At 42.7% G+C, this 27,322-nt stretch overlaps 1 protein-coding gene and 1 long non-coding RNA gene across 2 annotated transcripts in view; one reads left to right on the top strand and one right to left on the bottom strand.

The window, feature by feature from the left end:
* Positions 1–27,322, top strand: part of LOC136576846 (ankyrin repeat and fibronectin type-III domain-containing protein 1-like) — a 236,364-nt gene that overhangs the window by 151,930 nt on the left and 57,112 nt on the right. The window contains exon 4 of the mRNA XM_066576445.1: positions 4,749–4,877. Coding sequence (XP_066432542.1) covers positions 4,749–4,877 — 129 coding nt within the window. The remainder of the gene's footprint in view (positions 1–4,748; positions 4,878–27,322) is intronic.
* On the bottom strand, positions 12,519–26,245 carry LOC136576847 (uncharacterized). Its single transcript, XR_010786412.1, has 4 exons — positions 26,148–26,245; positions 17,806–17,875; positions 16,063–16,117; positions 12,519–12,717 (listed from the first exon to the last, which is right to left on the bottom strand). It is a non-coding gene; the product is annotated as an uncharacterized lncRNA (long non-coding RNA).

Below are 27,322 nucleotides of genomic sequence, written 5' to 3'. Positions count from 1 at the left end.
AAGCAGAACTGAAAACCATCGTTCGGCAGAAAACTGAAAGATGGGCACATTTACACTCAACGATTATCGTTCAAAAGATGGCTTTTGAGCGATAATCACTGTGTCTCAATGGGCCTTTACTTTTGATGACCTATCTTTTGGATAGATCATAAATAGTTGATTGGCGGTGGTCCATCACTCAGGAGCCTGCTGTACTGGATGTAATCATTGATTTTCATGGCCGGGGGCTTAACAACCAGCTTCACTCCCATTGAAATAAATGTGAGCGCTGCCTCCTATTACACTTCCGACTCCTCATTGCGGTCAGAATCACTCACAGAGTTAAATTAGACTGAAGCTGGCTATTACACTTTCGGGGCTGACTACTGCCCACTGATCAGCGGGCATTCCAAACGGTGGACCCCTGCCAATCAGTTATTGATGACCTATCCTGAGGTTAGGTCATCAATAGTAAAAGTTGCAGAATACTCCGTTAAAGGACTTGTCCAAGTGTGACTTTTTTTCTTAAATTGCTGCAAGTCCGTTAAAATAGTAAAGGAAGCTCTATTCCTCTGTTAATTCCCCCGGCAATCCAATACCGCTGCTCCCACGATCTTCCTGTTCTTTCCTTTAGAGCGGCTGACAACTGCAGCCAGTAGATGATGTTGTGATTACGTTCCATTTTCCTGGCATCACTGCTCAGATGCTGGGAGCCATGATGCCTGCAGCAGTCAGTTGGTAGCCGTTCATAAACAAAGACCGGGGGTACCATTGGAGCTGCTGGGGAATTAACAAGCTAGTAGTATTTTTTATTGTTTTAGCATATTTCCAGACATTTTTTAAATGTATTTAACCCTTGTACAATTCTTTTAATGTTAAACAAGACAGATGAGCCTGTTGCTATTTGCCTTCTTCATCACTTTTGACTAGAAATTTGCAGCCACGCGACCATCGCATGAAATGCAAACCTGATGACTGCATTCACTTGCATTCAGATGCAATGTAGCAGGGTTATAGTACAACTGTTGACCACACGACATGTGTTGCACCAAAAGCCATCATGTAGACCTAGTGTATATGTGGAGAAAGTATTATGTTTAGTATTATGCCATCTGAATTGGTAGTGTTTGGCAGATAGGGTATGTCTGCAATAATGTCAATTGCCGTGTGAGCCACTGGTTGGAGACTACTGGCCTAGGATCAGAGCTCTCTCTATACATAGCCTAAATGATATGGGCAGGGACAGAGGAAAATGCTCCAGCATCCACTAAAACCATGGCCTTTATTGTTGCAAAGAAAATCCCTACACGTTTCAGGCTGACTTACAGCCCTTAGTCTAAGACGTCAGCTCGAAACGTGTAGGCATTTCTTTGCAACAATAAAGACCATGGTTTTAGTGGATGCTGGGTCATTTTCCTCTGTTCCTGTCTGTATCCTATAAGATCTGTGTATTCTTACACTGCAGGTCAGCTGCTTTATTGTTTTGATAGATGATATAGGCAACAAAAGGATAGTGGGAGAGGACGGAGCGGTACCGCCCCATGACCTTTCTCTAGGGTCTCAATTGGCTGCCTTTCGTCCTTGTCCGCCAGACATTTTGGTATCCCTGTGATAAGAATTTGATCTCAGGTATGGCCCCTTTAGGCAAGATTGGATTAAAGGTGAGATGAATAGAACTAAACCAGCACCTAACATCTGACTACTCAGGCCCTGGGTATGGTATGCTTGACAGCGGCTCCATAACCCATTGCTGTCTCTGTTCTGTATCTTATCTGTATTAGGTCATGTATATCTGCCCACAGCTCACATCATTGTAGATCTCCATCTGTAATGATCCAAGCTGGAACAGAAGCTGCTTGAAGTTTGCATGTAGCAAAATATCCTAATAATAAAAGCATTTTAGATTTATCTGCACCCATCATTTACTCCCGGTAGTGCCCCAGTTTTGCAGCCGGCAACTCCCTCTGGCTAATGAGGGAAAATGCTGTGTGAGTCGCTGCGCTCTCCATAGTGCCTCCTCTATATAAAGCAGCCTTCTGCCAGAGCTGAGCGATACATAACAGCCCCAGTAAGGTTGAATGTGCTGCATAGCTCCCTATTCATTGCTTATTTTGACAACCAGCTGACATCACAAATCTTAGATAATCATTTGGGCTGACAACTTGAAATGAGATCTGAAATCCGTGCTGAACTTTACTGATAAAGAACACTTATGAGCGCATTCACAGATCCCAGACGGGGCCGAAAAATGTACTGTGTCACATAATCATAAGGCACTCCATGTTTCTCCACAGCAAGGGGTTCTGGGGCAAAACCATTAGATTCTTTATTTCCAGGCCTATTCCCGCTTCTTACTCTATTATTCATTGATCCTATGTCAATACAATCAGGTAGATGTAGTGCAAATGGACAGAGAACAGTAACAAATGCACATATAACAATAATGTCAAAGGAAATGTGCAGTAGACTGCTCACAGAATATATGACTCAAGCCTAGAGCATTTACCATGTATTTGTATACAGGTTTCCATTTACTAACAGCAAGCAGAGATCTTAAAATGCTAGGGAATTGAAACACAAAGAAGAAAAACCCCTTTGCACTTGCCTTGCTTAGGGCATTTCAATGTAATAAAAGTGGGATCACACTTGGGACTTCTCTGTCAGAGTCTAGCAGTGACCCCAATCCCCCAGGGGACCACCACATCTTTACTTCATATTCCTACTTTGTTTTTTTGTCAAAATTGTGGGGACAAGATGATATCTAACCCAGAGGATATCTATCTATCTATCTATCTATCTATCTATCTATCTATCTATCTATCTCATATCTATCTATATTCTATCTATCTCATATCTATCTATATTCTATCTATCTCATATCTATCTATCTATCATCTATCTATCTCATATCTATCTATCTCATATCTATCACCTATCCATCTATCTATCTATCTATCTATCTATCTATCTATCTCCTATCTATCTATCATCTATCTATCTGTCTATTTATATCTATATCTATCTATCTAGCTAGCTCATATCTATCTATCTATCTATCTATCTATCTATCTATCTATCTATCTATCTATCTATCTATCTCCTATCTATCTATCTATCATCTATCTATCTGTCTATTTATATCTATATCTATCTATCTAGCTAGCTCATATCTATCTATCTATCTATCTATCTATCTATCTATCTCATATCTATCTATATTCTATCTATCTCATATCTATCTATATTCTATCTATCTCATATCTATCTATCTCATATCTATCACCTATCCATCTATCTATCTATCTCCTATCTATCTATCATCTATCTGTCTATTTATATCTATATCTATCTATCTAGCTAGCTCATATCTATCTATCTATCTATCTATCTATCGCATATCTATCTATCTCATATCTATCTATCCCATATCTATCTATCTATCTATCTATCTATCTATCTATCTATCTATCTATCTATCTATCTATCTATCTATCTATCTATCTATCCCATATCTATCTATCTATCTATCTATCTATCTATCTATCTATCTATCTCATATCTATCTATCTCATATCTATCTATCTATCTCATATCTATCTATCTATCTATCTATCTATCTCATATCTATCTATCTATCTATCTATCTATCCCATATCTATCTATCTATCTATCTATCTATCTATCTATCTATCTATCTATCTATCTATCTCATATCTATCAATCATCTATCTATCTATCTATCTATCATCTGTCCATCTCATATCTATCAATCATCTATCTATCATTACCCTACCTTTTAGTACACATCATTAAGGCACCGACTATTTAGCGCTACTTCTTCTATGAGTCTTATAGCCTGAAAATGCAGTAATCATTCTCCTATGTAACATTGCAGCTGATTATTACTGGGCCTATTAAAAAGGTTGATATCGACACATTTGACTGAGCCATAAAGGTTGTAATTATGAGTTAAGTATCTGCAGACTGACAGGCAGATCAAACCAGAGCGCGAGGTTCAAGTCAATGTTCAGGAACGTCAGTAAATGAAGTGAATTAAGCACAGGGCTTCAGTGAACATCAACCATTCATGCCGCTTCTAGACATAATGGGGCTTCCCTGTGAGAGTCGCTGCTCATCATATCGCAGTCCCTTTATAAATGAATTGGGGTTATTGCATTCCTCCATTTGCTTCTGTAGCGCTCGCAGCTGTATCTATATGCGGACATTCTCTGCACTTCCGCGGCAGATAAACACAAGCACTAAGTTCATGCCCAAAGGATGCTACCATCTTTTTTGAGATAACATAATGTGATTTCTCCAGGGTTACTTCAGGCTACAATTGTTTTCAATCAAGGCTTTGATCATCCTGAAAGCCTGGACCTAACCTGGGGGCAGGTTGACGTTGCAGCCCATACGAGCGCTGCTTGTTTGTGTGTGTTGGTAGGGGTTGTCCATATATCTGTCAGTGGTATTTGTTACATATGCCTGCACAGACACGGCATATCTGCCATGATTCATCTCTGCTGCAGTACAGTCTGTGCAGCCTCTATAAATAGCCTCTGATACAATGCGGTATAGTACCATTCTCCCACATTCCTATTATTTAAGGCTAGCCATCATGGCTTAATAGGAGAAACTATGTGTCATTTTTTTTTTTTTTTTTTTTGAGAAGACCCATAGATGCTCTGTCCTTGGTCCTGAGAGCAGTGAAGAATGGAACTTGTACAGGAGGCTCCAGTAACACCTGCTCTTCTTTATCCCACTTGCAGGTCCATTGGAGGACTCTCAAAGTTAACCCACAGGTTGTCCCTGAAGGAGAGATCGGAGAAGAAGAACGATGCTGAGCCTGCACCATTGGAGCAGCCCGCATTCAGACCAAGGTCACTGAGCATTGAATGGTGAGAATAGTTGGATGGAGGCAGACTCTGATAAGGATTAGTCTACTGAGGAGACCCGATAGAGGAAGAGTGGACTGCTCTTGTCTGGTACCATATAGGATGTTCTTAGTAGACTTTACATTGTTTAGTTGGGGTTTAAGTGTTTGATTGAAGTGAAGTATTGTAGGCTTATAGATGTAGTCAAGTTTAACTAGAGTGTGATAACTTTCTGGGACAAGTTATCTTATTTTTAAGCCATTGAAAAGCTATTGTTCTCTTATCTTGACAAATCTAATGCTTTTGAAAGGGGAAACAAACTATGGCACAAAACTTTTTCTTAGCGCGTTAAGTCTTATCTATGGTTATATCTGTAGGTTTTGCATGAAATGAAGAATTGGAGACCTAAATATGATTAAAGGGGTTTTCCAGGGATATACAATTGATGACCTATCCTCTGGATCAGCTAGAGTCCACTGCTCGGGACCTCGACCGATCAGCTGGTCACACGCCCGCTGTTAGCATGACGACGCACAGGCGTATGGAGCAGAAGCAAATAGCTCAGTTGCATCTGTAATTGATTTAAATAGGAACTGTGCCTGCAGTTACCTACATTGGCCACTACACAGGGACTGGAGCAGTGTGCTTCCGTTCTCTATCCCTTTATGTTGTGGCACTGACAGCTATGTGCCTGATCAGCTGATTGGCCATGGTACTGAGCAGTGGACCCCAGCCAATCAATCAATCTACTATTGATAACCTATCTTGAGCATAGGTCATCAATAACATTTGCCTGGAAAACCCCTTTAGGATCTCAGTGACAATTTTGTGGTGTCCGTATTCTAACCAGGGTGATGGGATGAAGGGTGGTCCTTCTATCAAACAAGACATTAGTTAGATGAAGCAGTGATGAAGTGGAGGAAATGAAGGTTGTCTTCTATGCTTGTTCATTTCAGAGGTCTCCAAACTATAAGTCTCCAGTTATTGCAAAACAACAGCTTGGAGACCATGGGTACGATACATTATAGCAGAAGAAACTAGGATCCTAGTTCATTATGAGTGTAGGTGAATAGGTAAGGAATTGGTAGAGTGTTGGGACTCCGTTATATCTCGCAATTGGGCCCCACTCCTCCATGACCAACTTCAGAAGCATGCGTATTCAGGACATGAAAAGCAGGTTTGTCCCCAGTTTCCCAGAACTTTGTATTCAAATTTTCATTGCACCTCATCTCTGTATGGAGATTGGCCCCTTTAGCTACTGAGCCCCATAGCAGCTTCGGAGCCTTGGTGCTTATATCCTTGTGATAGAGGTGCTTTTGCCTTTTTGCCGTTGGGGTGAATTAATATGGCGGCCCCTTCGAGTGTCTAAGGGTATGTTCTAGAGATGAGCGAACGTACTCGGATAGGCACTACTCGTCCGAGTAATGTGCCTTATCCGAGTACCGCTGTACTCGTGCTCAAAGATTCGGGGCGCTCCGCTGCTGACAGGTGAGTCGGAGCGGGGAGCGGGGCAGAGCGGCCGGGAGAGAAGGAGAGAAAGATCTCCCCTCCGTTCCTCCCCGCTCTCCCCTGCAGCTCCCCGCTCCGCAGCGCGTCCCGAATCTTTGAGCACGAGCGGAGAGGTACTCGGATAAGGCACATTACTCGGACGAGTAGTGCCTATCCGAGTACGTTCGCTCATCTCTAGTATGTTCCAAAAGATGGGAAGAGTTGTGAAATTTCCACATTGGCAACTCCACACCAATTGGTGCAGATTTTGGTGTGGATTTCACCCTATGGCTTGAAGAGATGGAATCCACACACAGATGTGCAGCATGAATTGACGTGCTGCAGATTTTACATTTGTAAGGCGGGTCAATTTACGCTGCACACTTTTATCTGTAGCGTGGGATGGGATTTCTGAAATCCCATCCATAACGCTTGTATTTTATATTCCGCAGCATTTCTGGCCCATGGGAATGTACCCAAAATCTGTCTAAAGCCCATCATAAATGTCGTGCGGCGCATGTAGACAGTTTTCTGGTGCATTTTCAATAGTAAATCTGCCCCATTGAGTAGGACGCACATAGTCTTCTCACTAGTCAGTCTATGTAGACAGTGAATAGTGATCCCCATTCTCCATCTACTGATGTATGTTGCAGGAGTGACTGCTTTTCTGTCTCCTTTGCTATGATTGTCTGATTTCACAACTTGGCTTGTGTCAGCCATATACAATGTGCATGACGAGACGTAAACCGCAGCGAGAGACAGTGCGAGCTTTGTAATTAGGGCTCAGCCTGACATTCTCTCATAACTAACAGCATTGTCATATCTGCCAAATGTTTCCGAACCAGGTAATGTGCCCTAAGGAAGCAAAAAACTGGCATTCTGGTCACATCCATGGAAAATCATGTCATTCATGCTATGCTGGCAGCAGTCACAAAGACATATACAATGTACAACTCTAGTGACTGCTGCCATTAGTCATCTGTATACATCTGGTAAAGTTGTTAGAGGGGTCTGTATACAAGGGCGACATAGTTCATTAGTCTGTGTGACATTCAGTGAAGGTTTCCATAAGCTTAGGTGGAAATAGTGTCTTCTAATATTTTTTCATATCAGTTTTCAAGATCTCTGATTTCTGGCTTTGAATGGAAGGTTGGTTAGAAAAAGAATAGAGCAAACTTGTTACAATAGAGATGGCTATGATCCACTGCACGAGTATTAGCGGATCAGGAGCAGGACAGATGTGCAGTTTCTGTAAATACCTAGGGGGTGCCGAGGTAGCAGTCAACATGTCCCTGATACCTGACCGGGTCCCAAAGCACTTTTGTCACATTAGAAAATACAAGTATTTTAGATTGTGCATTGTAAGTGGGGGGCCCAGTTACAGATTTTGCAGTAGCACCCAAATTCGTCAAATCTGCCGGCAAGCAGAGATCCTGAAAATAGTGTGAAATTCAGTACAGGATGAGTAATGTATGTACACAGTGACTTCACCAGCAGAATAGTGAGTGCAGCTCTGAAGTATAATGCAGGATGTAACTCAGGATCAGTACAGGATAAGTAACGTATGTACACAGTGACTCCATCAGCAGAATAGTGAGTGCAGCTCTGAAGTATAATGCAGGATGTAACTCAGGATCAGTACAGGATAAGTAATGTATGTACACAGTGACTCCACCAGCAGAATAATGAGTGCAGCTCTGGAGTATAATGCAGGATGTAACTCAGGATCAGTACAGGATAAGTAATGTATGTACACAGTGACTCCACCAGCAGAATAGTGAGTGCAGCTCTGAAGTATAATGCAGGATGTAACTCAGGATCAGTACAGGATAAGTAATGTATGTACACAGTGACTCCACCAGCAGAATAGTGAGTGCAGCTCTGAAGTATAATGCAGGATGTAACTCAGGATCAGTACAGGATAAGTAATGTATGTACACAGTGACTCCACCAGCAGAATAGTGAGTGCAGCTCTGGAGTATAATGCAGGATGTAACTCAGGATAAGTACAGGATAAGTAATGTATGTACACAGTGACTCCACCAGGAGAATAGTGAGTGCAGCTCTGGAGTATAATGCAGGATGTAACTCAGGATAAGTACAGGATAAGTAATGTATGTACACAGTGACTCTACCAGCAGAATAGTGAGTGCAGCTCTGGTGTATAATGCAGGATGTAACTCAGGATCAGTACAGGATAAGTAATGCATGTACACTGTGACTCCACCAGCAGAATAGTGAGCGCAGCTCTGAAGTATAATGCAGGATGTAACTCAGGATCAGTACAGGATAAGTAATGTATGTACACAGTGACTCCACCAGCAGAATAGTGAGCGCAGCTCTGGAGTATAATGCAGGATGTAACTCAGGATAAGTACAGGATAAGTAATGTATGTACACAGTGACTCTACCAGCAGAATAGTGAGTGCAGCTCTGGTGTATAATGCAGGATGTAACTCAGGATCAGTACAGGATAAGTAATGTATGTACACTGTGACTCCACCAGCAGAATAGTGAGCGCAGCTCTGAAGTATAATGCAGGATGTAACTCAGGATCAGTACAGGATAAGTAATGTATGTACACAGTGACTCCACCAGCAGAATAGTGAGCGCAGCTCTGGAGTATAATGCAGGATGTAACTCAGGATAAGTACAGGATAAGTAATGTATGTACACAGTGACTCTACCAGCAGAATAGTGAGTGCAGCTCTGGTGTATAATGCAGGATGTAACTCAGGATCAGTACAGGATAAGTAATGTATGTACACAGTGACTCCACCAGCAGAATAGTGAGTGCAGCTCTGCAGTATAATGCAGGATGTAACTCAGGATCAGTACAGGATAAGTAATGTATGTACACAGTGACTCCACCAGCACAATAGTGAGTGCAGCTCTGGAGTATAATGCAGGATGTAACTCAGGATCAGTACAGGATAAGTAACTTATGTACACAGGGACTCCATCAGCAGAGTAGAGAGTGCAGCTCTGCAGTATAATACAAGATGTAACTAACGATCAGTACAGGATAAGTAATGTATGTACACAGTGATCCACCAGCAGAATAGTGAGCACAGCTCTGGAGTATAATACAGGATGTAACTCAGGATCAGTACAGGATAAGTAATGTATGTACACAGTGATCCACCAGCAGAATAGTGAGTGCAGCTCTGGAGTATAATAAAGTATGTAACTCAGGATCAGTACAAGATAAGTAATGTAATGTGTGTATGCAGGGACTGTTTATGTATAAGTTTCAGTGTTTTGGGTATCGAGGGTGGATAATGTAGGGGATGATGGTGGATAGAGACAATGTAGTATATAAACAAGCATAAAAAGTGAATATTGTGTGTTTGAGTCCTGACTCACTTTGGAATATTCCATCGCCTGTGTACAGCATTGTAGCCGGATGATGATTCATGTCGTGAATATAATTTATTGCAGATATACTATATTTGCTTATGTAGTGTTTTCAGAAGGTGGCCAAGTGATTACATTCTTCATGTTAAAAGATGCCAACGTCTGCCACATTTCCCAAGCTGGCTTTCCTCGCCCTCCTTTCTCCAATCTCTTACTAATGACCCTGGAGTCTCTCTGCTTTCTAAAGTAATGCTATCTGGGAGTTGTTGTACAAGCCGCTCGGGTTCTTGGACGGGGCCCATGTTCTTGTGGACTGCGGTGTGTGTGTGAAAGTACTTCGTGGTGGGCTCACAAGCCAAGAGGCGAACGCAGAAACTTGGCTGGGATCACTCAGAGGGTGGATGAAATGGGGACTGGACGGCAGATAAACAGTAGGGCTTTTCCCACCCATTCTGGGAAACCTATGTGGGCCTGTGGTGGGGGGAAATAAATGAAGTCTGTCAAGTTCGTGGTTTCTCTTCCTGGTGCCTCGTTAATATCTTATTGAGATTCTGTCTCACAAAATAGAAATCATGTTTATTGGAGTCATTAGATCTGCTCTCAGAGGCAGGATATCAACATGAAAGTCATACTCTGGGTTTCCTGTATTCGGTTTCTTGGCATGCAGCGGAGCAGAGTACATGTTACGCAGCCATATTAGAACATCGTTCTTATCTGCAGATCCATTGGATGACCAGGAATTACAGATTTTTATCAAAACAGAAAGACTAGGCCTTGTTGCCCTTAGCAACCAATCAGAGCTCAGCTTTCGTTGCTCAAACTACTCTGGTAAAATGAAAGCTGCAAGCTGATTGGCTGCTATGGGAGGTAGCAAGCTGATTGGTTGCTATCTTTAAAGAGGTATTCCAGGCATTTACTATTGATGACTTATATAGGTGGAGCGCTGCCACCTGTTCCACTTCCAGCTCCTCATTGAAGTAAGAGTTGTAAGTGTAATTAATAGAAGGCATTGCTCCTTTTGTTTTCAACGGGAGTGAAACCTTTATACTTCCGGCTTTGACCACCGATGCGGATGTCTGCCTCCACTGCACTGACAACAGGCCAGAGGATCAGACCTGATTCCTGAGGATAGGCCATCATTAGCAAATGCCCGGAACACCCCTTTAACCCCCTAGTGACGAGCCTGTTTTTTGCCTAATGCAGCAAGCGATTTTCGTTGTCCCATTGTAAGAGCCATAACTCGCTGACATAGCCATATGAGGGCTTGTTTTTTGGGATGAGTTGTATTTTTAATGGCAGCACTCCAGGGTACATATATTGTGTTTTATAACTTTTTGTTCAATTTTTTTCGGGTGGGAGATGGAACCCAGAAATTATGCCATTCTTTTGGGGTTTTGTTTTTACAGCATTCACCATTCGGTATGATAACATTCTTATCTGGATCAGCCACATTATTGTGTTACCAAGGTTATATAGATTTTTTTTATATTTTACTACTTTTGCACAATGAAAACATGTTTTTGAAGAAAAACAAGTGAATCTGCATCGCCGCATTTTAAGACCCAGAACATTGTCATTTTTTGGGCAACGGAGGTCTGTGAGGTCTTGTTTTTTGTGGGAAGAGTTGTAGTTTTTATTGGTAGCATTTTGAGGTACGTGTGATTTTTGGATTGCTTTTCATTATGTTTTGGGGGAAGAAAATAGCATTTCTGGCAGTATTTTTTTAAAGTATCTTTAGAGCGTTCACTATGCGTGATAAATAAAATAATTTTTTCATTGTCTGGGTCGTTGCGAACGTGATAATACATATTATGTTCTGCTTTTCCACAATTTCTTTTGGTATTTTATGCATTTGAAAAGGGTTTTTTTACTGGATTTTTTTCTTTAAATTAAACTGTATTCACCTTTTTTCCGCTATTTTTTACTTCCTTAAGGGGACGTAAAGATGTAATCATTCGATCGCTAGAAAAGTACACTGCATTACTTATGTAATACATTCTACTAAGCCTATGACAGCAGCCTATGAGACTTTGCCGTAGGCTGGGCGTAAGAGGCTGAGTTATTGTCAGGCTTCCGGATTCGATGGGAACCCAGTGGTACCTTACAATTGCACTGTGGGGGTGACAGAAAAAGTCCTGTCCTGTCATCTGCTTATATGCTTCAGTTATTGATTGTGGGTGGCATGTAAGGGGTTAAACTGCCAGAATCTCAGGTTTATCTATTCCTGCCAGTTAGAGCAGAAGCCTGGCTGTCAGTAGTCAGCCAATCCACTGCCTGAGGCCTCCTTCACATGACTAGAGGCGTTTATATGTTCACCCTTACTTGCCGTATATTCGCATGAATGAAGATTTGCTGCAATCGAGTCCTGATCTTTAGTCGCGTATTTCAAGCCATTCACACAGACCGCTGTAGAAGCGATGAAAACCAGCGGTCAGCAGAAACCCTCGGAATGTGCAATACTGCTTAAATAGGGTCAGCTGTCTTCTTTTCCCAGCGTTGTATGCAGGGTAACTCCCTCTGCGTCCATTTTTTCCAGCTTTCATATAAGTCTATGGGAGCTTGCTGCGTATCATGTCAAAAGATAGGACAAGACTTGTCTTTTCACGCGGCGTATAAAACGAGACCAAAAACGTTGCTTAACTGCTATTCTTTTCCCCGCGCGTTTATTTTGCGCGTCAAAAAATCGTTCATCTGAATAAAGCAATTGAAAAACCAATGCATTGCATAGTCGCGTTTTTTTGTGCGATTTTTTTTTTTTTTTTTAATTCCTGTGTAAATATAGTTGTCTGAATAATCCATAAGACAATGTATGTGCAGGCCTAAAACCCATTGGTGAAGTCAGTAAAAAGGTGTATTGTCTGTCACTAATGGGTTAATGTTAGATAGTTGTGATAAATAAGGCCATTGTTTTGGGGGAGGTTTACTATTATTTGGGACACTTTACAATCAGTGCGCCAGTCTTTTCATCAGGCGATGGTACGCCAGATTCATCAATAAGCCACACGCTATCTTGGAAAATCTGTTGTAAACGAAAAACAACACCAGGTCAGATGATCTAGAAAAGTACTTGAGTCACGCTCCATGTAACTCTGAAGCTCCGCCCACTTTCCCCATCCTATCTGAGCTGAATATGTGGGTGTAACCGAAAATATGGCACAGGGTCATCATAAATGAAAAAAAGGGGAATACATGATGTGCATCAACTTAATTATGTGTTCTAGACATTTTTTGCACCTTCTAGAAAAGGGGGTCTTAGTCAAATTTAGCAATCTGTCTGAACCTAGCTGGTAAATTAGTCGGAGTTACTTTATTTGTCTCATGTGCTGATGTTTTTTTGTGACACATGAGTAGATTTATCAATATTAGGGTGGGTTCACACTGGCGAGGGAATCGCACGATTTCCCAGCGCTGCGAGGCTGCGAGAAATCCCAAAATTATGAAGCCAAAGGCTCCATGCACATTTGTGATGTTTTAACTTCTGCGATCCAGCGTTAAAGCAAAATCACGGCATGTCCATTCTTTTTGTGATCACATCCAACGCGTGAGGACCGCGATCCCCTGCCACTGCTGTGACAGTAAATATAAGCCTCACTCTCCGAAAATAATCAGTAACTGTAGAAAATAAAAAAAGTAGAATACATCACCTTGGTAGCACTGTCATCTCCGTTGCGTCTGCTTGCAGGTCCCAGCACTCTTCTTCTGCTCTTCTTCTGGCCGGTGATTGAAAATCCCCGCCTCCTGAAGCACTGCCTCTGATTGGCTGAGCGCTGTGACCAATCAGAGGCAGCACTCAGCTATCAATCTTCTGATTGGTCACAGCGCTCAGCCAATATGGGGCAGCGCTTCTGGAGGCGGAGATTTTCAATCCCTGGCCAGAAGAAGAGTGACGGGACCTGCAAGCAGACGCAATGGAGATGACAGAGCTACTAAGGTGATGTATTCTACTTTTTTATTTTTATACAGGTACTGATTATTTTCGGGTGTGAAGCCACCCTAAAGCAAGTCTGAAGGAAGTTTGAAGTTCTTTTCCATCAGGTTTCCATTGTACTTAGACTGGTCAGAATCGCGGAGCATTCATCCAGTATTGAAAGCAAACACCTGATGGACGCGTTATAAATGGGATTTGACTCATTTTGGATCAGAATGGATCCCTCACATCCATCATGACTCCAGTGTGACCAGAGCAAAGATTATTCCTCCACCCCTTAGAGTTGTAGTTCTCATCTTCAGAGCATCAACTGGATTTTCCAGAATGAAAACTGAATGTGAAGACTTGATTCGACCACATATTCCAGCACTGGATAAACCAGCTGTGCCCACATCATGCCTTAAGCACAAAGCTAAGGCTCCAAGAACAAGAGTTCTTCATCGTTGCAGTCTGTGGTTGTACCTGTCCTCACAAGTCTATTGTATACTCTTAGTAGTTTTTTAGTGTGGCGCAGGTACTCACCAGATCTTCATGGAGAAACATGCAGAGCTGGATGTCCTGCGGCTGCGGGAAAATCAGGTAATATGGCCCCTGTGATGTTCCACAAATGTGGGTCAGGAACACTATCTTTTCTCCTTACAGAGAGCACCTAGAAGGTGAGTGAGGAGACTTATAGGGCCATTCATGCTCCTCTGGGTAATAAGCAAATAAGGGAGATGGTATCACATGTGGTTGGCTGTGCTTCTCCTGTATGTTAGATAGAGCACTAAGCATCATATGTAGAGATGAGCGAACGTACTCGGTAAGGCCGATTTCGCAATCGAGCACCGCGATTTTCGAGTACTTCACTACTCAGGTGAAAAGTACTCGGGGGCCCTGTGGGGCGTGGCGTGGTGGAGCGGGGGGTAGCAGCGCGGAACAGGGGGGAGCTGTCTCTCTCTCCCTCTCCCCCCCACTCCCCTCTGCAACCCCCCGCTCACCCACAGCGCCCCCAAGTACTTTTCACCCGAGTAGTGAAGTACTCGAAAATCGCGGTGCTCGATTGCGAAATCGGCCTTACCGAGTACGTTCGCTCATCTCTAATTATATGACCTCTCAACAGATTAGTATTGATTAGTGGAAGGCTTTCTATGAGAATAACCAAAAGGGCCCTGTATTTTTGAATGCGTGGTACAGGCATAGGAATAGGAAGCTCAATGGTGATCAGATCTTCAAAGGCTTTGATATTCCCATTTCTTAATCTGAATGTGGATTAAGCTTCTGTTTTCCACATAAGTAATGTTCTGAATATCTGATTTCTACTAATTCTGCATTTTTTCCATATTGATCCATAAGTGGACATGATTAACAAAATTTGAAGGAATTGTCCCATGATCGGCTCCAAAAATCCCAAAGCATGCTCACCCTTCTTTCCAGCTGAGAATGAGGATTGGGATCCCTCACTTTTGGCAACAGTGTGGGGGGGGGGGGGGGGGAGGGGGGGGGGAGGGGGTTCACAAAACCCAAACTCTTTTTTCATTGATGGGTTATAAAAGAAAACTAAATAACTTGTCTTGGGATAGCCCACTGAAAGATGTTCTACGGCAGTACTTAACTAAAATGTAATTGCAGAATAAAAAGTTCTGCAACTTTGCATACTCAAACTATGGAACTCCACACATAAACAAGGATGTGTCTATTCACTGACAGCAAGAAGAGGACTTGAAAGTGAATTATGACTAACGTGTTTTTCAGAGAGTTGGATATTGATGACCTTTCTTCAGGATAGGTCATCAATATCATATCAGTGTTGATCCACTACCCGGGACTCCTGCCGATCAGCTGTTTAAAGAGGCCGCAGCCCACATAGTGGCTGTCCCTGGTATAGCAGCTCAATCCCATTTACTTGAGTGAGACTGATCTGCTGATTTGCCACATGACAAATGAACATAATATCACTGGCCTTAGAAGAGGCCATTGCACTCATCCAAGCGACACGACCCATATAGGTAGCGGCGTTCCTGGGTGGTGGACCTCCCACTGATCACATATTGATGACTTTCCTGAAGATGGGTCATTAATACCTTAGTCCTGTAAAACCCCTTTAAAGTGCTTATTGAGATTTGAAAGACAGCTACCCATTCACTGCAGTATCAGAGGCAGATCACGGACAGGAGTGGCGCCATTTCTGAAGGAAATGCAGACTCTTTTCTTTCTGATCTCATGTAACCCCTTTAAGCTTCGTTTAGATAACAGTGGACAACCCTTTTAAATGCTCCTATTTAACATAATGTTGTATGAACAGGGTCTAAAACTTGAAACCTAAATAAAATGCAAACAAATGGTGATTAATTAAACTAAAATATGTCTAGTATGTATAGTCACTATGCAATCCCTTCATTAAAACTAGGTTATGTGCACATTAGTGCTGTCTGTTCCCTGTGCTGTCATCCGTACCTCAGTTTATCCAGCCTCTGTCATCCGATTATACAACTCCCGGATCTTCATATCTCTGTAAATAAATGTAATATCATTATTCAGGATCAAATTCTGTCAAAGTTATTAAAATGTACCAAAATTCCTGGTATTATAGCATCGGCCCATTCACAATATTTATCAATTGATGGATAATAATTTATTTCAGGTGCTTGATATCTGATTATTTGTACATATGAACCTGTGCAGCACTATGTGGTGTCTCTGTGAGCAGGGTATCTAGTGGAGAATACCTCTCTAGTATGCCATCAGAGGCACGTACCCCTGGGAGTAGTGTCCCAACTGGAGGATCGTCCTGGTTAGCATATAGATAAATGCAAAGTTTTCTCCAAGCACTTACTCTGCGAGTAATCTATTAAATGATCTTGTCCCCTTTGAATCTCTGTACACCCAGGCTGATCCTCCTCGCCATGTATGGATTGCTGATTGGGGATAGGGAGACTGACCCCCCCATTAAATGCTGATTGGCATGGGAGAGAGATCTATGGAAATCCTTTTCTGAAGAAGAATGGGTCACAATTACACTCTTATCATACAAGATCTCAATCTCATGTAAATTACAAGACACATTTTAAGATGGTGTCTAGGTGGTACAGGACTCCGTCCTACTACGCCGTTTTTTCCTATGGGCTCTCCATATGCTGGTGTTATAATATGGTGGGTGGTACAGTGACACACGTCTGGTAGTCATGTCTAGGTCTGGCTCTCCTATTGGAAGACATCTTTAAACTCTGCATCCATTCAAACTAGTCCGGAAACAGCTCTCTTGTCTCTTCTACTGGGTGAAGAAAGGTCTTCTTAGACATTTTATTATGGCAGTGCTGTTGGCTATACCAAGACTGTGGAGGTCTTCAATCCTTTCCTCTTGCTCCATGTGGACAGATGCGCTTAGCCACATTATTTGATTGCTTCTCAGCAAATCAAGTCATAAATTCGGCCTCTTGTGACTTGGAGCTCTTTGTGAGCCTCCATTAACTTTGTCCTCTGAGCTAACAGCAACCCCTTACTGGACTGTAATCACCTCATTCATTATCAGATGACATAGCTGGTCTCAGTTATCATAGGTCCCCTTACCATATGTCCCCCCTTTTTGTGTTTTCCTTGTCTTCTTCTATCAGTGCATATGTCTTATTTGTCAGCATTGTATTTTTTGTTGGCCTTGCCATGTGTTGGTTAAACTTGCGGATAATTACATAACATTACTGATACTTTTTTGGATTACAATATTTGCAAACTGTAGGTGTCATTGCAGCTCTTCACTTTGATACTTTGTTATCTTCCTATGTCACTTCCCTGAGAAACGCTGTTATGTCTGCGCTGGAAGCGAAACACCTTGTCTTGATCGCATGTAATTAGTTGTCCTAAAAAGATGGATATACACACAGTTTACTAAGGCCCCCTGTCCACGGCCGTGACGGAATATCGCTAGCAATATTCCGCAGGGGGGAGAGCTGTCAAGTTTCCGTGCTGAGCCTATCTGATAAAAAAGCGGAGAATCGCAGCATGCCTTGATTTGAATCCCGCAAGCGGAGAATCGCTATGATTCTCCCCTCGTGGACGCCGACACTGCGCTTTCTTTATCACGCAATAAACTATCGCCTGTGGACAGGAGCCCTAACGCAGAGAAAACAAAATATGAATTACGAAACCAAAAGTGGTTGTATGGGAAATCTGTCCCTAATTAACAATGCCATGAGTCCCTACCTAAAAGTGGAGCACTTGCCCTGATAAGGGCAACCCCGCATCAGGAATTTCAGACGACCATGACTTCTAGCTGGAAAACAGGGATAATTTTTGCTGCAGAAAATATATCAAAAGATACAGTATAGATGGAAACAAACACACAAGTGACAATAGCAATATAGTCGGGAAATAATTGTTACAACACTCCTAAACAGACTTATCTGACAATGCAGCAAGACTGGAGCTACCAATGTGACCAGAAACTCCTTCAGACTGGAAAAATAACTGGCGTCCTCCATGAGGAGGAGCCAGGATAAATACATACAGACAGGTGTTGATTGGCCAGGTGGGAGACTCCTCCCAGCCGACCATTCCATCCCCACACCGTGAGAGAAGTGCTCACTTTGGTGTCCAGCACCAAAATGACACTGAGCATGCGCCAGTGTGCGAATCACGTGGGCTGGGCTGTCACCCTAGTCCACACTAGACTCCATGTATTAAGAAATTGCTTTCATTCTGTTAATATGTTAATAGTTCTTTGCCAGGATATTAACTTTAGCATTCTTATATTAAAATGTATTTGATCCATAAAATCAGAGACACGTATGGGACAAGCGATGGACTCCACATTACTGATCAGTATATTACAGGCGTTAATACGTAGTACGCAGGAGCCCCCAAGTTACCCTTTTTTACTCCTCCTTCAATAGCAGATAGGAGAAATTATTTTTAAAAAACTGCTCCATTACTTTAATCCTCATTAACGTGCCACAGATGCACTAATTAACACAAATTGCCATGCCTGTGAGCACAAACGTAGCTAATTCCTGGACAGGAGACCCGTATCACTACACTCCATAGTGCTGTCCCTTTACTCTAATGTTGCACTGATTACAACCGCAGAGCAGTAGGGGGCGCTCATGGCCCATCCTCCTTGTAGCGTGTTGTAAAACTTGTCATTTTTGATGTTCTTACATTGCCTAGGACAACGGGTTTTCTCTATTCTATGAAAAACAGTCCAGAGGCCAACTCCCTGGTCATATGTAAACTTACTCCACAGAGTACCACCCTGGCCATTGCACAATGACAAGTGACCACACACTCTGCAGTGATGAATGAGGGAGTCTCGAATCAATTGTGTAGAAAGACAAGCTGTGGGCTATAATAGAGACACGGCTCCAACAAATACAATATAGCTTGGAGCCTGTGGTTCGCCAGCTTGTGGGACTACAACTCCCATCATGCCCTGCCTTGCATTATTGCCTCTTCTGCACTGTGTCAACCACTATTTTCATGCATTACGCCTCTGTGGTTTTCTTCTTTTTTTTTTCTCTATATTCGCTTTGTATGACATTCCGCTAAATATAGAAGGGATAAAGCTGATTGTATATTATATCCAGGCTGGCTCCAGCCATAGACAAGGTAAACATTTGCCTGCTGTAGGTAGGGACATAAGAGAGGATGGCATTCTGGGAATGTAGCAAGATAATCTATGAATCATACCATTCATGCTGATGTCTAGTTAATATTAGGAGCTTTTAGGGGTACATATTTGGGGCTGTGAGGGGTTTAATATTGTGCGGTTGATTCTCTTTCTTAGACAGGAATAGTGTATATTGTTATTTTTATCGCATTGCTAATTGCTGTGAAATGGAAAATGTTCCGTGTATAGAAAGGCCTTACAGAACACATAAGGACAAACTAAAGGGAAAGCTTCTGATGTCCCAAATAAAAAAGTTCTTGAACTCCTCTAGCCATCACGTTTTCATTATTTCTATTGACATGGCCGTATGAGGGCTCGTTCTTTGTTGAATTCTTAAATGGCATTATTTAATGTGCTATATAATGTATGTAGAAACTTAAAGAATAGTGCTTTGGAACAGAAAAACGTGCACTCCCACTGGGGGTTTATGTGTTTTTAAGGCTTCCTAAGTACAGTAAAAATGGCATGTTCACTTTTTTTACTGCGGGTCAGTACAATTATGACACTAGTAGAGATGAGCGAGTATACTCGCTAAGGGCAATTACTCGATCGAGCTTTGCCCTTAGCGAGTACCTGCCCGCTTGGAAGAAAAGGTTCGGCTGCCGGCGGCGGGCAGGGAGCGGGGAGGAACGGAGGGGAGATCTCTCTCTCCCTCTCCCCCCCGCTCCCCACTGCTCACTGCCGCAACTCACCTCTCACCCGCGCCGGCAGTCGAACCTTTTCTTCCAAGCGGGCAGGTACTCGCTAAGGACAATGCTCGATCGAGTAATTGTCCTTAGCGAGTATGCTCGCTCATCTCTAGACACTACCAAATTTTTATAGCTTTTTATGTTTTACTAGTTTTACAAAATAAAAAAAATAATTAAAATAAAATTAGCTTTGAGTTGCTCTTTTCAGAGACCCATATGTGTTTTTATTTTTCTATCTCATGGTTATATCAAGGCTTGTATTTTGCAAGGTGAACTGAAGCTTTTATTGGTACTAACAGGCATCTGTACATGGCAAGCCTCATGCTTAGGCTCCCGGCTGCCTTCATAACTGCTTGGAGCCTGGCGATCGGGTTGTAGGTGCCCCTTACCTCTGTTTAAACACATAGATGCCATGGTTGCTCTTGACTGTGGCATCTAAGGGGTTAAACAGACAAAATCAGTCATCTCTGATTCCAGCCATTGCAGGCAGGTGTCAGCTGTATAAGACAGCCGGCACCTGCTGTGTCTGGCGCAGACTCATCTCCTGAGTCTACTCCATGCACTCTCTTCTGACTTCCATCACACAACTATAGCAAATGTCAAGAGGGTGTTAAAGGGGAAGAACGCTTTTTAAAAGTAGGATGTAATGAATGTTTAAAACTTGAATCCATTTTCAATACATTGCAGTATTTATCCTGTACTGATTCTGAGTTACAGCCTGCATTGTATACTCCAGAGCTGTATTCACAATTCTGCATTGCTGCAGACTTCAGAGCTTAAATCTTCCAGCATGACTATGACAGTAGAGATAGGTAGTATACTGCCATTTCAAAGGCTGAAATAATAGGATTAATACTCCAGTAAAGAGTCTACCAGTATGATACACAAGCAGTTAACCATTACCTCTGGATCATGGTGGTGGAGCAGGTTATTACAATTGTGCTCCTGTATGAATGTTATTACAGATGTATTCTCTATTCAGTATAACGTCCTTGAATCATCATGAATATCACTATTGAGTAGCTTAGATACTAAGAGGGTTGAGAGCAATGGCATTATGAAAATTCAAAAGGCAGACAAAGTAACTAGGATGGTTATAGCTTTTACACATTACCATACTGGTTCCTAGCAAGACAATGGGAAGGTGGGTCTTATAAGATGTTGGGGGAAGCTAGAACTACAAATGATTTCCTATAGATTTACATTGATGTAGTTTCTTTATCAAAATCTGCACTTGGATAGATCAATGGTAGCTTCACTATGAGAAAATATAGTAACTTGGGTATACTAATAGATCATAGACTGAACATGAGTCAACAGTGTGATGCAGCAGCCAAAAAGGCAAACACAATTCTGGAATGTATTAAGAGAAGCATAGAGTCTAGATAATAGAGGTCATTATCCCCCTCTACTCTTCCTTAGTCAGACCTCATCTGGAATACTGTGTCCAGTTCTGGGCACCCCACTTTAAAAAAGACATAGACAAACTGGAGCAAGTTCAGAGTTACCAAGATGGTAAGCGGTCTGCAAATCATGTTCTATGAGGGATGGTTAAAGGATCTGGGAATATGTTTAGCTTGCAAAAAAGAAGGCTGATAGGAGACTTAATAGCTGTCTACAAATATCTGAAGGGCTGTCACACTGCAGAGGGATCAGCCCTATTCTCATTTGTACAAGGAAAGACTAGAAGCAATGGGATGAAACTGAAAGGGAGGAAACACAAATTAGATATTAAAAAAAAACACTTTCTGACAGCGAGGGTGATCAATGAGTGGAACAGGTTACCACGGGAGGTGGTGAGTTCTCCTTCAATGGAAGTATTCCTGTTATACATTGGACACTTTACTGTATAGTGGACGCTTATGGAATGGGTGTGACAACAGTTGTAACAGCTGCAATGGTTGAGGGACCAGTCCCGCTCAAGAATGTTGTTTCTTAAGGCCCTCATACAGATTAGAGTTTAATCATCCAAACCCAGCAAAACTCTCAGACCGGACGGCTCTCTGATATGTATGGGACCGGCCCAACATTTCTCCAACAGATGATGTTGAGGGAACGAAGGGTCGGGGACGCTGGATTTCAATGCTTGATCCTTTAGTTCCTCAGGGGACAACTGGGGTCAGAGGTGTCTGGCTGTGGCTTGCTTCCCTAAACACATGAAAGCCCGGTTGACTGTCATGCGTATGGGGAAACCGGAGTAAACAGTGGTTAGATAAAGGAACGTTTGTCCGACAGTTGCTCAAGGTTTATGTGGGCCTTCACTGTGTGGACATAGCACGGTGGTGGCTTTCTGTTGTGTATCACTACTACGTGCTTTCTCCTTTATGTTGTCCTCTCAGTTTCTGCACTAGGTGTAACACATATCAGTTGTGTTTATTTAATATTCATAGTATCATACTATTTAAGGCCGAAAAAAGACATATGTCCATCCACTTCTGTTTATTAACCCCCAATGTTGATCCAGAGGAAGGCAAAAAAAAAACAATGAGGTTGAAGCCAATTTTCCCCATTTAGGGAAAAAATTTCCTTCCTGACTGAAATCTGCCAATTGGAATAATCCCACGATCAACAACTCTTCTGAAGTTATTAATGATTACAACATATAATATTGTATCACTCAAGAAAAATCATCCAGACCCCTCTTGAACTCTTTATCGAATTTGCCATCACCACGTCCTCAGGCAGAGAGTTCCATAGTCTCACTGCTCTTACAGTAAAGAACACCCTTCTATGTTAGTGTAGAAACCATCTTTCTTCTAGACGTAGAGGACGCCCCCTTGTTACACTCACAGTCCTGGGTATAAATAGATGATGGGAGAGATCTCTGTATTGCCCCTGGATATATATATACCGGTATATAGTTATTAGCTCACATCGATTTTTTTTTCTAAACTAAATAACCCCAATTTTAAAAACCTCTCTGGGTATTGTAGTCCGCCCATTCCTTGTATTACTTTAGTACCACTCGAGCTTCTTTAGTACCGGTGCCCAGAACTGTCCACAATATTCCATGTGTGGTCTGACCAGTTATTTGTAAAGAGGAAGAACAATGTTCTCATCATGTACCCCTAGACCTCTTTTGATGCCCCCCATGATCCTATTTGCCTTGGCAGCAGCTGCCTGACACTGGTTGCTCCAATTCAGCTTACAGTTAAAAAACCCGCCCCCAAGCCCTTCTCCATGTCAGCGTTACCCAGTGGTTTCCCATTTAGTGTGTAATGGTGGCATGTATTTCCTCTGCCCATGTGCATTCTGCTTACAATAAGCCATCAATGTGGGAGGAAACAGCTTTTCCAATGCCGTACTGTCACGGTAAAACATATTCTCGTTTTATAATCTGTTTTTATTTTCTAACTGAAGATTTTCTCTGTACATTACAATGGGGGTGGCCTTCTTCCCTGAACTGCAGCTAACAGCATTCAGAAATACTTTACATCTGCCACATACAGATATTATTCATTGACTTCTATAAATAGTGTTATGAGCATGCTCTCTAATCTGTGCAGGGAGGGGGAGGAAGTGAGCTGTGACCATCACCTATTGTGAATGGTTGATCCCATGTTCTCTACATGTAGGTGTTACCTGTCAGTGTAATCCTGCCTGTGATGGTAATCAGATAACTGCTTAAAGCACAGGTGTCAAACACAAGGCCCGCGGGCCGAATCCGGCCCGCCGCCTCATTTTCTGTGGCCCGCCGGCTGTGCAGCAAGTTCCTTCCGTGCTGATGTCAGTAGTCGATCAGCTATCGGCTTCTACTGTCTAGTGCAGACAGTAATAGAGGAGTGCCGATAGCACACTGACAACAGCCGCGGAGGAGGGAATAAGACTGCAGAGAACATGATCTCTGCAGCAGGAAGAGCGAGGCTGAGGAGGAGCAGCTGCAGGGTGAGAACCTGGTTAGCGTTGACCTCCTCTCACCGGCCCTCCCTCTGTTCATGGCTGCAGGCCTGGGAAACATCAGGGGCCCAAGTATGCAGGAGGGCCCCAAGAAGGACTGAGAGCAGCCGGTATACCTGCCAGTGGGACCACATTAGATGCAGGTAAGTATAAAAATGTGTATCAAAATGCAGAAGCGTCCTTGTGTGCATATGTGTATATGTATGCACAGAATGGTGTGCGTCTGTGTGGGCGTATGCGCAGAATGGTGTGCGGGTGTATGCGCATAATGGTGTGCGTCTGTATGCGCAGAATGGTGTGCGTCTGTGTGGGCGTATGCGCAGAATGGCCACTACGGGGTTCACTTTTACTTTACTGTCTTACAATTAGAATCGGCCCTTTTAAGGCAACCATAAGGCTGATGTGGCCCTCGTTGAAAATGAGTTTGACACCCCTGGCTTAAAGGTTTTTATTTTTACAAAACCGGAAGTGCCAGACTCTGAGCCTCAATGGCCAGTGTGAAAACTGCAGGCTTCCTGAATTTTTATATATATCGAAAGTAACATGGAAAACGAAAGAAAATGAAATCTCCAGAGCCATCGGCAGAGTCCGGGTGTGCGGCAGCGTGTATTCCCTCCATGCACAACAAGCCCTCGGTTTAGAAGAAGCTAAAGGGAAGGATTAGTACAGAGAAAGCATACATTTATCCTCATATTCTGTTTCTTGAAATAGGTTCCCCGTCCTTGAGGCTTGCAGGAGAGGGATGCTAATGAGCCTTATTTACCACTTTCTATGGGGTCAGACTCTGGCCCCCATAACATTACTTCCATGCATGTCCCTAGCTGCCTCGTTGAATGTTAATCAGCTGCTCCGGCAGCTCGCATCGCCATAGAAACACCTAAAACAGCCTCCTTCTTCGTACCCCAAGATACGAGATTGTTCCTTCTGCACACTGACTCGGCTTACAAGGCTACATTTTGAGACATATGTATTTGGTACCTCTCTTAGGGTAAGTTCACGTGGCGGAATCTATACTGGGTTTTCCCAGGCAGATTCTGAAGGCGCAGCAGAAGACCCCACCATAAGACGTGTATTTCTACAGCGGATTTAGTTCTTGTCAATGCGGGAATTCCTGATGCGCCATCCGTGTCAAGAACGGTCATGTCACTTTTATTTTATTTTCACGCGTGGATTTGAAATCCGCCCCATATAAAGTACAGCACAGATCCCCATTGTAAGGAATGACTAGTATGAAGAAGAAAACATGGATGAAGCAACCCTGAGCTGGTGCCTAAGATTTTGAGATGGTCCAATATGGCCGTGAGCAAGAGATGACCTTTGGACGACGGAGGTGCTGCCAATCAGGTGGACGCCACACACAGATGGGTGGGTGTAAGGAATTGCGTGAATTAATCATAAAACCTCGTCCGCAACACCATTAATTTAGGGATAGAATGAATGAGACACTTTACTGGCGCCGATGTTATGTGGGTTTCATGCCAAATCTGCGGCACATTTCTGCCATGTGTAGATACCGTACCTTTGGGTTTTGTTCACATGCCAGAAATTTGATGCAGTTTTGCTTTAGATCCGTGGCCCATTATGGTGTATATACATTGTGGATTTTTTCCGCACATGGATTTGAAATGCGTTTGCAGAAAAAAGCGGTGAGATGTCACTGCTTGATGTGGATTTTGTACTGATTCCATACCGGATTTGCTTTAAAAAAAATCAGCACAAGGATTGGAAATCCGTGTGCAGAAATAAGAAGGTGACATGTCACTTCTTGATGCGGATCTTACACCAATTCCTGTGAACCTGCGTCAAGAAATCCACGTATGGATTTGCACCTTGGAAAGGTCTTAATCCACATGCATTTCCTTGGATATACCAGTGGATTAGCTGCGGATTTCTTCTTTGGTTTTTGAGCTGAATTCTGCGCAAGAAAATCCAATGTGGATTCCATCGGTGTGAACATCGCCTTACATCATGGATCTGATTCAGACCAGAACGGAAGTAGTTTTTAATTAACATTGAATGTTCCTGTTCACTGACAGAAAGCAAAGAAATTGGAAATTGCAAAAAAAATATTGAAACTCAGAGGGATGCCAAACTTTTCATTATACGGCAGATAAGCTTTAGTTACATAACATTATAAATACCGGCTTTCGTGGTATATTGGGGCAGTGATATATGCCTACTAGTGGTATATGGCTTTGTATTGAGGCATGACCACTGCTATCTGCTATACCCTGCTAAGGCCTGAATTGTATATAGAATGCAAAACTATATATAAACTTAAGATGTGGAATTACCTTTTGTGATGGCCTGAGGGGGCCCACAGTGCTATAAGCCGGGCCAGGGGAGTGTAGAAACTGGGAATGTGTGGTCCTTGTAACCCCGACCCTGTGCCGATTCCAGTCAGCCTGGTGCCAAGGTTCAAGTTTCACCCTGGAGAATGAAAGTAGCCATATTTAGAATGAACTTGTACTGGCCACGAGGGAAGAGAAGGGAGGGGTGTAGGAAATAGCCAGGGTATAGAACAAGACGGCAGCCAATGTCTGAGAGGGAGAATTATCTCAGCTCTACTGGAAAAGGACATCCATAGAAAGGCAATCTGAGCACTAAAATATACAGTAATAAGCCAGATTATTTGCCACCTGTTCCCCAGACTGGGTATGGCTTCTACAATTAGCATGGTCAATGTAAAACTTCATTATTGGGTGCTTTATATAGTGCTGATCCGCAGCAGGGGCCACCAGGGTGATGGCTTATAAGTGGCAGCCTAGTATATTTTCCCTAGACGGGCAGCCCGGACTCATTCCGTAGAGTATAGGCCACATTATAGGCCTGTTTCCTATGGAGACAGTCGAGGAATTCTCACACGTCTCCCCCAGTGCCGTATTTAAATGGTTTGAAGTGGCAACGTCTCCAGAACGAATTCTTGCACTGGGACACAAGTTCTTATTGGGATATGTTTGAGTTATTAACTCCCCTTCAGCGAGACAGTCTGACAGAGCAGTCCGCACCTAGTCTGGCACCACGACAGTTAACAAATTAAAAAACGTGTTATCCCGTCTGCTACTGTAAATCAAATGGGAGCATCAGATTAAGGGGTGCCAGCGTTACCATAATATTTCTAGAGAGAATAAGATGTGTTGTGACACTGCTGTGTAATAAATGTGTTCATGAGGTCATCTCCCTGCGCCGCACGCACAAAGAATCTCCTAACTGTGTATACATGTGTCTCAAGCTTGTGAAACAAATGTTTTGTGACGCTGCCTTTCCTGTGCTTCGTATTTTATAACAAAGATTAAAACGAACCAAGCGTATTAAGCTGCCAATGAACGTTAACGCGTGCTTTCATTTTTAGGTGAGCCGCCTGCATCATAAGCTGCCATGTGTATACAATAGAAATAATACAGTGTCTGTCCATTACAGGACTTTTCTCCTGCACTTATCACTAATTTTTTTGTGGCTCATAGAAGGA

The sequence above is a fragment of the Eleutherodactylus coqui genome, chromosome 8, assembly GCF_035609145.1.
Source record: "Eleutherodactylus coqui strain aEleCoq1 chromosome 8, aEleCoq1.hap1, whole genome shotgun sequence".
NCBI lineage: Eukaryota > Metazoa > Chordata > Amphibia > Anura > Eleutherodactylidae > Eleutherodactylus > Eleutherodactylus coqui.
Note: the sequence above shows the minus strand (reverse complement) of the source record. Positions and strands in the feature narration are given on the sequence as shown.